This window comes from Drosophila bipectinata, chromosome 2R, assembly GCF_030179905.1.
Source record: "Drosophila bipectinata strain 14024-0381.07 chromosome 2R, DbipHiC1v2, whole genome shotgun sequence".
Taxonomy (NCBI): domain Eukaryota; kingdom Metazoa; phylum Arthropoda; class Insecta; order Diptera; family Drosophilidae; genus Drosophila; species Drosophila bipectinata.
The window spans coordinates 10366710-10378100 of NC_091737.1; the positions used below are offsets into that span (position 1 = coordinate 10366710).

An 11391-nucleotide genomic window follows, 5' to 3' on the forward strand; every position below is an offset into this window, starting at 1 on the left:
AACCACATGTTGCTAGTAGGAGTCGGAGTATGGTTTGTTTGGCTAAATCTCATTTTAATTCTAATTGAAATGGTGGATTCAGTGCGTTCTCATCGCAACTTTCATTTGGTAATTCTTTGGAACGATGCCAACAAGTCTGTGCCCATTTTTCGGAGGCTGTGATTAATTTTGGCAATTAGCATTGGAATCTGAGTTTTTATTGCTGCCAGTTGGAGGCGACGGTGGCGAGCTCTTTGGGCCGCATAATTAATACGTTACGTATACGCATTGGTGTCGCTGCGGGAAACGCCACAGGCCAAATCAGCGGGCGGAGCAAGAAAATAGTGAAATTAAAGTTCAAAGTGCTTTTCAGCCATGGTAATTGGAGTTTCAGTGGGAAGCAACCGGTTAACGGCTGCACCACTGAACCGCTGAAAGGTGGCAACTGTTTTGCCAATCTTCGCCAAAACTCCCTTAATGGCTTCGAGCGACAAAAACTAGGAAGGAAATAAATTACTTTGTAGTCTTGGAGAGGATGGACCTGCTCGGTTTCAGCCTTTGTCTTAGTTTAGCCGCCACAAAAACAAAAAATAAAATTGGTTACCGAAACCTAAGAGTGGTGACGGGAGATGGTGGTCGGATGGCTAGACCAGATTTTGGAATTTCATTTCGTGTGTGTGCGACCTTAAAATACTAGTTTGTAAAATGTGCAGCAAAATCCGGCATTGAAACTGATTAGTTTCTTCGGTTGAAAAAATTAACACCTCTTAAATTTGAAATACTCTTTTATTAATATGGCCCCCGAAAACTTAATATGCATTTTCAGCACATTTGTGAAATTGTTAATGGCCTCAGGTCGAATTAGTTGGCTCTTACGCGATATATGAGCCGCAACCGGATTGAACCACTAGACAGCATCCACCAGCCAGCAGCCAGCAGCCATCAGCCCCCAACCGTCAAGGGTCCACAAATAGGTTTGTGTAAATAGCAGAAGTACTCGATAAATAATTTTAAAAAATTACTCTATTCAATTATGAGTATGGGGCTGAAGATTCCCAACGAGGTCTCATTAATACTTGTACAATCAAAAAAATAAAAAAGGGTTAAAAACAACAACCGAAAAACAGTTTAACCACCGCCAGACATTGTTCCATACGTGGAGTCGATTATTGTGGTTAAGGTGGCCGCCGTAATGACTCGAGCCACAAAAATCTATTAAATCCAAATGGCCCTGAGGATCACACAAGCAGCCAAGAAATGGTCGACTTTAACGATCATCATTCATCAATGGAAATGGGCAGTCAGCGTCGGATAATAACAGAATTTGGGACTGCAATTGAAAAATGTCTGCCGTAGATTTTACGGATTACGGATTATGGATTATGGGTTTTTTGTATTTGGCTACTTTCGATTCGCTTCGAAATGTTTGCCCTGTTTTGCCAAATGTCAAAAGGTTGTGCAATTGGAATGATTGCGTTGGCAGTTTCGTCAGTCCCTGGGGATGAGTACAGGTCAGATCGGTCAGCCGCGATTGGTTCCCAATCCGATCAAAGCTGGAGCAAGTCTCGTGATGACTTCCCATGACAAATTGATCCACTTGGCAAGCGTAATGATGTGCCACATTATCATACGTATTTTCCAGCATGATTTATGATAGATAGAGTCTGACCGCGTTTAAAGGGGGAACTTTGTTAACAACTATTTCGAATCGAAAGTGAAAGATTTCACGATATCACATCAATGGCAATGACAATGCCAAGCCATTGTCTCACCCACTAAGTTGCTTGAGGGCCCAGGTTACCCAATCCACTATCCGCAGTCCCCAATCCCTGGAGAAGTGCCCTAGGTCCAATCAGCACGCGTCAAATGTGGCGCCAAATTGACGAATCAAATTATGATTCGAATTAAATATGCTCAGAGACATCGCACAAATTATGGCCGCTTTATGGCGGTAGCAGGTCCGACTTTTGCATAATCCCCGACTCTGGCTCTGACTCTGAATGCGACTGAAACACCCGCATTGTGGTCTGTTTATGGGCATATTTATGTAAGAGCCAATCATGTGAGATGTCATCAAATATTTGGCCAGTTCACTGGGTCGTCGACTCATCGTATCGCCTGGAATGCACATTGGGTTTTCACAATCTCCCACTGATCGCAGATGGACATGTATAGATACATCCGATTGTCTTTTAAAACCACATCAAAATCAATATCGCGTATCGATCAAAATCCAAAATTGAGCATTGTCTCAATGTTGGCAACCTCCGCGGAGCTCCGATGTGATGATTCGAATCCATTCCGTTTTTTGATTTGAATAGCCCCTGCTATTCATACAATAACCCCAGCTTCTTCATATCCGCTATCATTTATTGTGCGGAGGTGGCTAATTCCAATTCAACATTTCTTTGTTTGTTTTATGGCTTTTGACGAAGGTTGAGCAGAATGAATTTAGCTATGCTAGCGAAAATTTTTAATTTAATTCAGCATATTCGGGCAAAAAATATGGAAATGTTTAACAAATACAAATATTATTCAATGTTGTATAGTTATAAAAGCATTTATGATCCAGTGGACGTCCTGTATCGCCTCCACGAGTGCTCCATGACAAAGCCAATGCAGCCAAGAGCCAGACCTCCAAAATATAGGGCGAATATCCATTTGAGATCGTTCAGGTCGATGGGGTCGTCGTCCTCTTCTGGGATGCTTAGGTCTTGTAGGGGTGTAAGACCCAGCTTAACCATATCGTAGAAGCTTCTTTCAATCCAGTGCCTCAGCAGGCCGAACTCCTTTTGGGCCAGAATGTGATCCTCCAAGAGGTCGCGATAGGGCAGATATCGTCGTATGGGTAAGACCAAGAAGGAAAACCTTGTCAAGCAGAAGGCATCCGAGTAGTAAAATACGGGTCGTTCAAAGAGCTTCTGTTGCTCGCGGTAAGTTTCCCAGCGGATATCCGTGACCGGGAAAATGTAGTCGGCATTGAAGGACTCTCGCAGTTTTATAAACTGATTGAATTCCTCGAACACCTGCAGACGATCCTGGTGTAGTATTTTCATGGTGTGGCCCTCTGTCATCTGGACCATATCCAGCTCCACCTTGCTCAGGGCGATTTTATAGCGGGAGTGGTCCACGTCCCAAAATGACTCCAGCATGGGCTCTGGCGGAGGCGTCGTCATAAAGGACTGCAGATAAGCCTGATACATGGTGGTGGTCATAAGGCTGGCAAAACATAATAAAGAGAAAACTAGCTTTAGTTGTCGGTTGGAGTTCAGTGAAAATGGAAACGGTTGACCCAGAAATCCTCGAAGGCACTTATCGTTGAGTAGAAGGTTGGCAAGGCTCAATCCCCTCCAGGACTTCCTTTGACTGTAGATCAGTAGCAGCGAGAAGATGCAGAAGAGCAGCAGGATCACGCCAAGGACAAGGGAGTCCATTATTTCCGTATAGATATCACTGTAGGGCACCCTCTGTGGTAGCGGAACCATGAAGCAGTAAGTGCATCCCACATACGGGTAAGTGTATGTGTCAAGGTTGACCTTCCGCCAGGTGGTATCGAGCGACATACCAACGTCCAGTAGGTCCTCCTGTGTCCACTTCGATATGTTGCCATAAAATACGGCGTCTTTCAAATCATCCAAGTCCATCACCATGGTGGCATTTACTTTCTGTACAAAATTGTTCACCAAATTGGCCACGTAGCCAATCGCTTTGGTCTCGTTCGTTGTTGGATCGCGATAGGTCATAGAACGGGGTGCCAATCTGTCAGGCAGAGTTCGGATTGGAGCCCCATGCATGTTTCGAAACTGATTTATGAAAACTAGTTTGGGGCTGTAGAGATCTATCTCTTCGTAGTTGGGATCTTTAAACCAGCGACAAGCGTTTAAGACAATTGAGTGACTAGGTTTTACATTAATTATGGCTACATTGTACTGATCCTTGAGGGCGTAGCTGTTGCACACAGACTCTGGTTGGATGTCCTCCTCGGTGTAAATCAGACGTTTGTTTCTTTGCAGCTTCATCAGAGTTCGATAGTTTTCCTCCTTCTCGGCTTCCAGCCCACAACTGAGCACTAGGGCCAGGGAGCTAAAGTCCCAGTCGAATTCTGTGCCTCCCGAAGATACTAGAACGGTGGCAACCTCAAGTCTTCTTGCCAGGGAATGGAAAATACAATCCTTTCCATAGACAAGAACTGTGTTGTAGGTTTCTTCATGCTTGAGTCTTAAAAGAAAGTTCAGCAGTTCGTCTTCCACTTGTGTTCTATCAGGTATTTCCGGGAAATGGGCTCTCGTCCTTCCAAGACACAGCAGAAGTACTATAAACCATACCATGACTACTTTGAAACTGTTGAAAAATGAATTCAGTCCTTCAGTTTTTATTTTATTAACTGTATTGGGTCAAGCATGCACTTTTTATGTTAACATCCCTTGGAGACTTGTTGGGGCCATTAGAGAGTACATTAAAAATGCAAGTGATTGTATTAACAAGGAGTATTTTATTTTCCCAATACACGCAAGCGCGTCCAACTAACTTTGTTGCCTCCAAGCTCTAGTAAAAATATCAAAAAGCTAAGCAACATACCTCCCAAGTATGCTTTCATCACCCATGAAATGTCATCCATCAGGAGGCTTGGTGAAAAGGGCTTGGGCTGGCTCAGGTCCTTCAAGGGGGCTAGCTTTAAAGTTACCATATCAAGAAAGCTGCGACTCCTCCAGTAGGACACCAGACCAAACTCCTGCTGGCTAAGCATGTGCTCCTCAAAGAGATGGCGATAGGGCATGAGGGGTCTCAGGGGAATGGACATAAACAGCATATGGGTGAAGCAAAGGTCCTTGGCGTAGTAGAAACTGGGCACCTTGAAGAGCTTCTGCTGCTCCTCGTACAAGCCCCAGCGATCTTCGGTGACTGGATAGCCATAGCTGGTGTTGAAGTTATCGCGCAAACTCAAAAACTGTTTCCAATCTGGGAATATTATTTTGTCAGTGTCGTGTATTTTTTTGTAGCGGGAACTGTTCAAAGTGGCCAACAGTTTCATTTCCACGGCGCTGAATGCTACCTTCTGGTTGAATTTCTCCAACTCTCCAAAGGACGTAACATGAGGTCCATATGGAGGACTTGTAAAGTAAGAGTTCAGATAGGCGTTATACATTGTGGTGAACATTATACCCGCAAAGCACAGAATCACGAAAACAAGCCTCATTTTCTTGCCAGCATTGTCAGGAAATGGAAAAGTTTGGCCCAAGAGACCGCGGAAACTCTTATCATTGAGCAGGACGTTGGCTAGGCTGAGATCGTGCCTATAAAAACTTCTGCTAAAGATCACCAACATGGTGAGCAGGCCAAATAAAACAACTATGATTCCAATTACCATGCGATCCACTATCATCACATAAACCATATTGTAGGGTATCTTTTCTGGAACCGGCATCATTAGGCAGTACGAAGATAAGGCCCAGGGGTAACTTGTTCCATCAAAATGTTTGATGAACAGAGAAGTCTCTGGAAGTATGCCGAAATCCAGTTGTCCTTCGAGTACCAACTTCTTGATGATCAATATATCGGTATGATTACCCAGGGTAGCCATTTTCAAAGTAGCATTTACCCTTTTTGCAAAATTGATAACCTGCATGGCAACATAACCCATAACTCTTAGTTTCTTACTCTTCTCGTCATAATAAATCAATGATCTTGGGGCCAAGCCATCTGTCATGGCTTTGATGCTTTTCCTGTGCATATTTCGAAGTTGTTCAATATAAATCGGCTTACCTGCTGATAGGCTTATTTCCTCGACACTGGAATTGGGAAAGTATCGACAAGAATATATGGTTTTTAGTGGATCAAAGTCGTCCCTCAATATGGCTATATTGTACTGCTCCTTTATTGAATAGTTGTTGCATACATCCTCCATTTGGGAGTTATTTTTAATAAAGACCAAGCGTCTGCTCCTTTGTAGCTTCATGAGAGTGCGATAGTTTTGCTCCTTGTCGTCTTCAGATCCGCAAATAAGAATCAGTGATTGGCTACTAAAGTTCCAATCAAAATTGGTGCTACCTGAAGACACCAAAACAGCAGTGAACTCCATATACTTGGAAAGAGTGTGAAAGATGCAATCATCGCCATAGATAAGCACATTATCGAAGAATTCTTCATTTTTCAATCTTAAAAGCAGGGGTATAAGGTTTCCTTCCGCATCCTGTTCATCTTGATGGGATAAGTCTATTGAGTAGCTATTTGTTTGCACACAAAAAATGAGAATAATGACCAGTATTGTCAGAGACATCCTGAAACTAATGGAAAACGCCATGAAGTGCAACCTTTTTGAAGGATTATGTTATTTTGTCGAGGCATGACACTTTCGTGTTAACATTGCTGTGAAGGTCGTTGATAAATATTTAAATGTCGCGTTCATGTTCGTGATTTCCTCCACTTCCATAAACGAAAACACGACTTCCGTTTGATACAGATCTCCAGGAAAAAGCACAAAATACTGACAACCATGGCGCTAACATACAGAGTTAAAATACCGGAAATATCGTTGAGCTCTATACTGGCATTCACATCTCTGGATGGGCTCAGATCCTTGTGGGGAACTAAGTCCAATTTTACCATTTCAGAATAGCTTCTCTTTATCCAATAATCAACCAATCCAAACTCGTGCTGACTCAGAATGTGGTTTTCAAAGATATGGCGATAGGGCAGGTCGCGTCTCATGGGAATGGATGTAAATATCGTTCTGTAGAAACAGAGATCCGTTGCAAAGTAGAATAAGGGCTCCTTAAATGTCTTTTGTTGTTCCTCGTAAATGCTCCATCGGTTCTCCGATACCAAATAGCCATAACTGGTGTTAAATGTGTCCCGGATACGTATGAACTCCTCCAAACTCTCAAGGATCTGTAAGTTATCCTTGCTTATTTTGAGAAAAATGACATTTTCCCTAGCGGTTAGGAACCTGATATCATCCATTGTAATTGCTATCTTTTGATTAGACTTTTTTAGGTCTTCAAAGGTCTGAATCAGTGGTCTGTATGGCGGATGGGTAAACAGGGCATTAAGGTAGGCGGTATACATTGTGGTGATTATGATGCTGGCAAAGCACAGGATAAAGAAAATTAGTTTCATGTGTCTGTTGGAATTGGCGGGGAATGGAAACGATTGACCCAAGAGCCCCCGCAGGTTTGCGTCGTTCACCAGGATGTTGGCCAGACTAAGATCTTGCCACGACTTAGTCCGACTATAGATGATCAAAATCGATAGAAGGACGAACATAACAAATATAATTCCAACCACTAGACGATCCAATATAATCACGTAAATAATATTGTGGGGTATCTTCTCTGGTAACGGCATCATCATGCAGTATTTGGTTACCAAAAACGGATAACTAGCGATATTGAAATCGCTGCCAGTTTTAGGAGATGTCTCGATGATGGCAAAGTCCAGGTATCCCTTCGCCAACCGTATTGCAATGTCTGTGAATTGGAATTTATGGCCTAATGATAGAACTTCCAAAGTCGCATTTACTCTCTGTGCAAAGTTGGTAACTACATTGGCACAGTAGCCCTTCATTTTTTTTTCTCCACTCTTTGGGTCCACATAAGGCATCGAAGCAGGAGGCACTTCCGATCCCATGATTATCATTTCGTCACCTTGCATATCACTAAAAATCTCAATATAAACAGGTTCACTGCCTAACAGATGGATTTCATGAACATAGGGGTCGTGAAATTCGCGACAGCAATATACGATGTTTGTTTGAAAGAGGTCTGGTCTCACCATAGCCACGTTGTGTTGTTCCTTTTCGGCCTTTAACTCGCATATTTCTTCAGGATCTGTATCATCTTTGATTAGAATCAGCCTACGGTTAGTTTGTAGCTTATCACGAAAATCAAGTTGTGGTATTTTGTTTTCCATGTCCATCGCAGAGTGGCAGAGAAGTATCAGTGCCATTCTGCTGAAATTCCATTCAACTATAGGCCTTTCAGAAGATTCCACCACCACGGGGGCTATTAAGCTTCCAAAAAGAGATGGAAAAATACAGTCCTTGCCATAGATAAGCAATATGTCATAGGGTTCCTCTCTATGCAATCTTACGAGCAGAGATAGTAATGATTTCTCTAGGTTATGGTCGTTGGGATTTTTATCGAGAATTTCCAAGAAATTACCACTCGAACTGGAAAATCCCAAGAGAACAATAACCAACCAAGCCACGGACATAATGAAACTGTTCTAAAATTCCATAGATTGCCACGTTTTGTTCTGTGGAATTGGAATATTTTATTATGTTTGGTCATGCAATCTTTATGTTCCCTTTGAAAGAGTTGGGAGTCGAGATTAGGGTAGAAAAGAGTTTAAGGAAGTATTAGTAGGGATTAGGCAACAGGGTTAGGAGATTTAAAAAATATTTTATTCTTAAGCAATTTTCACAAATTATCTTCTGCCAAATTTACAGAAACGTTTAAATACTCTTCCGTATTCGAAAACTTCCAGTATAAAGAAACAGATACTTAGCAATATGGCACATGCATAAACTTTGAGAATCCGGGAAATGTCCTCCAACAAGAGACTCTGTGGCTTCTGCTTCTGGCTTAGGTCCTTGAGGGAAGCCAGGCCCGCTTCGACCATTTCAAAATAGCTCCTAGCCTTCCAGAACTTGACCAGTCCGAACTCATGTGCCCGCAAGATGTGATCCTCGAAGAGATGGCGATGGGGTAGGTACTTTCTCAGCGGCACACTGAAGAACATGAACTGGGTGAAGCAAAGGTTATGGGCCAAGTAGTAGGTGGGCTTGGCGAACAGCTTCTGCTGCTCCTCGAAGCATTCCCAGCGATCCAGAGTGACGGGGAATATGAAATTAGTTTTCAAGGAGTCCCTTAAGCTCAGGTATTCGGTCCAATTATCGTATATCAGTAGCTGATCCTTGTTTATTTCACGAAAATGAACATTGTTGGCGCCTGTTAGGACGTTGGCCTCGACTCTACTGATGGACATGATGTGCGAGAAGTTGGCTATGTCTGGGAAGTCGCGAATAAAAGGCTCAGAAGGTGGCCTGGCGAAAAAGGATTGCAGGTAGGCTTCGTACATTGTGGTTATCATTACGCTGGCAAAGCACAGGAGGAATATCACCAACTTAAGGTGTTTGTTGGGATTGTTCCGAAGTGGAAACGATTGGCCGAGAAGACCTCGCAAGCTTTTGTCGTTAAAGAGGAGATTGGAAACACTCAGTCCCCGCCAGGATAGATTCTGGGTAAAGATTAGAAGAACGGAGAAAATCCAAAACAGGGCAAGAATTATGCTGAACACCACCGGATCCACTATCATTGAGTACACCAGATTGAAGGGTACATTGGCTGGCTTGGGCACCATCAGACAGTAGCTGGTCAGCAAGTAGGGATAGGAGATGGTGTCCATCGTTGAGTGCTGCAAGGAGCTGCCCACACCAGTGGCAATATCCAACACACCCTCAACTGCCATTCTCGAAATATCCTGTATGGTGGCCTTCTTGGAGAGATTTAAGAACTCCAGTGTAGCATTTACTTTCTCGTTGTAGGTGTTCAACAAATGTGAGAGGTAGCCCTTCATCTTCAGCTGGTTGGTGTTTGGATCTACATATCTTATAGTTCTGGGTGGCATTGAGTCGGCCACGGTTCTTATACCAAATCCTTTCATGTTTTGAAAATTTTCGATGTAGATAGGTTTGTTTTCGAAGAAGTTAACTTTCTCATAGTTTGGGGTTTGAAAAAAGCGACATGAGTATATGACATCCGTTTGATCAAAGTTTGGCTTAACCATGGCTACATTAAACAGCTCCTTCAGGTTATAGTCCTTGCAAACAAGTTCCGGATGTGTTTCCTGTGCGATTAAAACAAGATACCGGCTTCTTTGTAGCTTTTGAAGAGTTTGTGGACTTTCCTCCACTTCTCCAGCTGCTTCACAAGTAAGTATGAGTGTGGAGCTACTAAAATTCCAATCAAAGTTAGGGCCACTTGAAGCCACAATCACCGAGGGTATCTTCAAGGGTTCTAGCAGAGAATGAAACAAGCAGTCCTTTCCGTAGACTAGCAAGGTATTAAAATCCTCCTCCAGCCGAAGGCGATGCAGCAAACGAATTAATCTTTCCTTCCTTTCAAGCTCTCTGGAGTTGGTCATATTGAAAAGTGTGGCTTCCAACTGAACCAGGCAGCAACAGATAATTATAATTATAAGCCCTTGTGAAGCCATCCTAAAACTGTTGACCAATTGCTGAGGACATGCAGTTTTTGTCACATTTGGAACACTGTTGTCAGACATGCCATTTCCATGTTGCATTTATGGGAATTGTTAGCCCATTTGTGAGGCAATTAACGGTTGCACTTTTGGGTCTTTAACCAACAGTTATTTATGCGGGACTCGGACCCTGAGAATGTCCAGTCCCGAGGGCAAAGTCGGCCCAACCGCTGGCCTTGTGCGTGAGATTGCCCCATTTGCATTTCTCGAAAGGCTTTTAACAACTTCCGCTCCGGACCTGCAGTCCATTCCAATGTGAAGCATGTTTGCAGATGAGAGTGAGTCCGAAACCGATTGGAAGACAGACATATAGACAGCCGGACAGTCGAACAATTCAAATGAAATTTTCCGGCAATTTGAGCCAAGTCAAGCTCATTGCATTCGTTTTTGTGTGACTTTGGAGCCGGGGTCCCGCATCGAAAGTGTAGAAACGCAAACATTTAATTTTATGCTCTTAATTGCAGTGCAAGTGGATTTCAATTATTCAAATGATTTGCTTTCCTGGCGTGCCGGCTGCACTTCCGATTTTTTCACTTCCAAAACCAAAAGTTGGACGAAAAAATGCAAAACCCGATACAAACTGGTCTAAATACCAGGGAATGGCTTTCTTGGGAGAAGGCTAGGTCTAAAGACCAAAGCCAAAGTCGAAGGCAAAGGCGACACTGAAACTGAATTTCTTCTGCTTCATCATTGTCTTGTGATGATATCGTGGCTTTATCTCTGGCCTGGCTTTTGCCATTTGGCTTACTGATGCTGTTGTTGTTGTTGTTGCTTTTGTGAATGACGTTTCAGCGAAAGTTGTTACGTTACCATCGACAACCATCCAACACCGAAAGCCTATGCAAAACCGGTCGGTCATTGATTTTCGGTTACTGCAAATTGTCTGGCCATGACCAGCTGTGGAGCACAACTCATCTCCATTTGCTGCACATGCAACTGCAACTGCAGCGGCAACAGTAAGAGCAACAGCAACAGCAACGGCAAAAATATCTTGTTGTCACTTGTCCCGCGCCACACTGCGTATACTTGATTTGGCCATAATGGCTTTTGTGCGTGCAACTGTGTGTGGCGAATTCGCAATTTATGGCCGTTAAATGTTTATCAAGTCAACTAGTTGTACAGCCAGACCGAAAATTGTTTAAAATATATTTA

At 43.1% G+C, this 11391-nt stretch overlaps 3 protein-coding genes across 3 annotated transcripts; all 3 read right to left on the reverse strand.

Moving 5' to 3' along the window:
- Positions 1-2540: 2540 nt before the first annotated feature.
- On the reverse strand, positions 2541-4307 carry LOC108132821 (uncharacterized). The gene has a single exon (XM_017252382.2). The coding sequence runs from the start codon at positions 4305-4307 to the stop codon at positions 2541-2543; it is 1767 nt and encodes a 588-aa protein (XP_017107871.2).
- Positions 4308-4471: 164 nt separating this feature from the next.
- LOC108132823 (uncharacterized) lies at positions 4472-7614 on the reverse strand. The gene is made up of 3 exons (XM_043210530.1): positions 7557-7614; positions 6501-7445; positions 4472-6177 (listed from the first exon to the last, which is right to left on the reverse strand). Exons 1-3 carry the CDS (start codon positions 7612-7614, stop codon positions 4472-4474), a joined length of 2709 nt encoding a protein of 902 aa, XP_043066465.1.
- A 789-nt stretch (positions 7615-8403) lies between these two features.
- Positions 8404-10122, reverse strand: LOC108132824 (Ionotropic receptor 52a). The gene has a single exon (XM_017252386.2). It carries the CDS (start codon positions 10120-10122, stop codon positions 8404-8406), a length of 1719 nt encoding a protein of 572 aa, XP_017107875.2.
- Positions 10123-11391: the final 1269 nt, after the last annotated feature.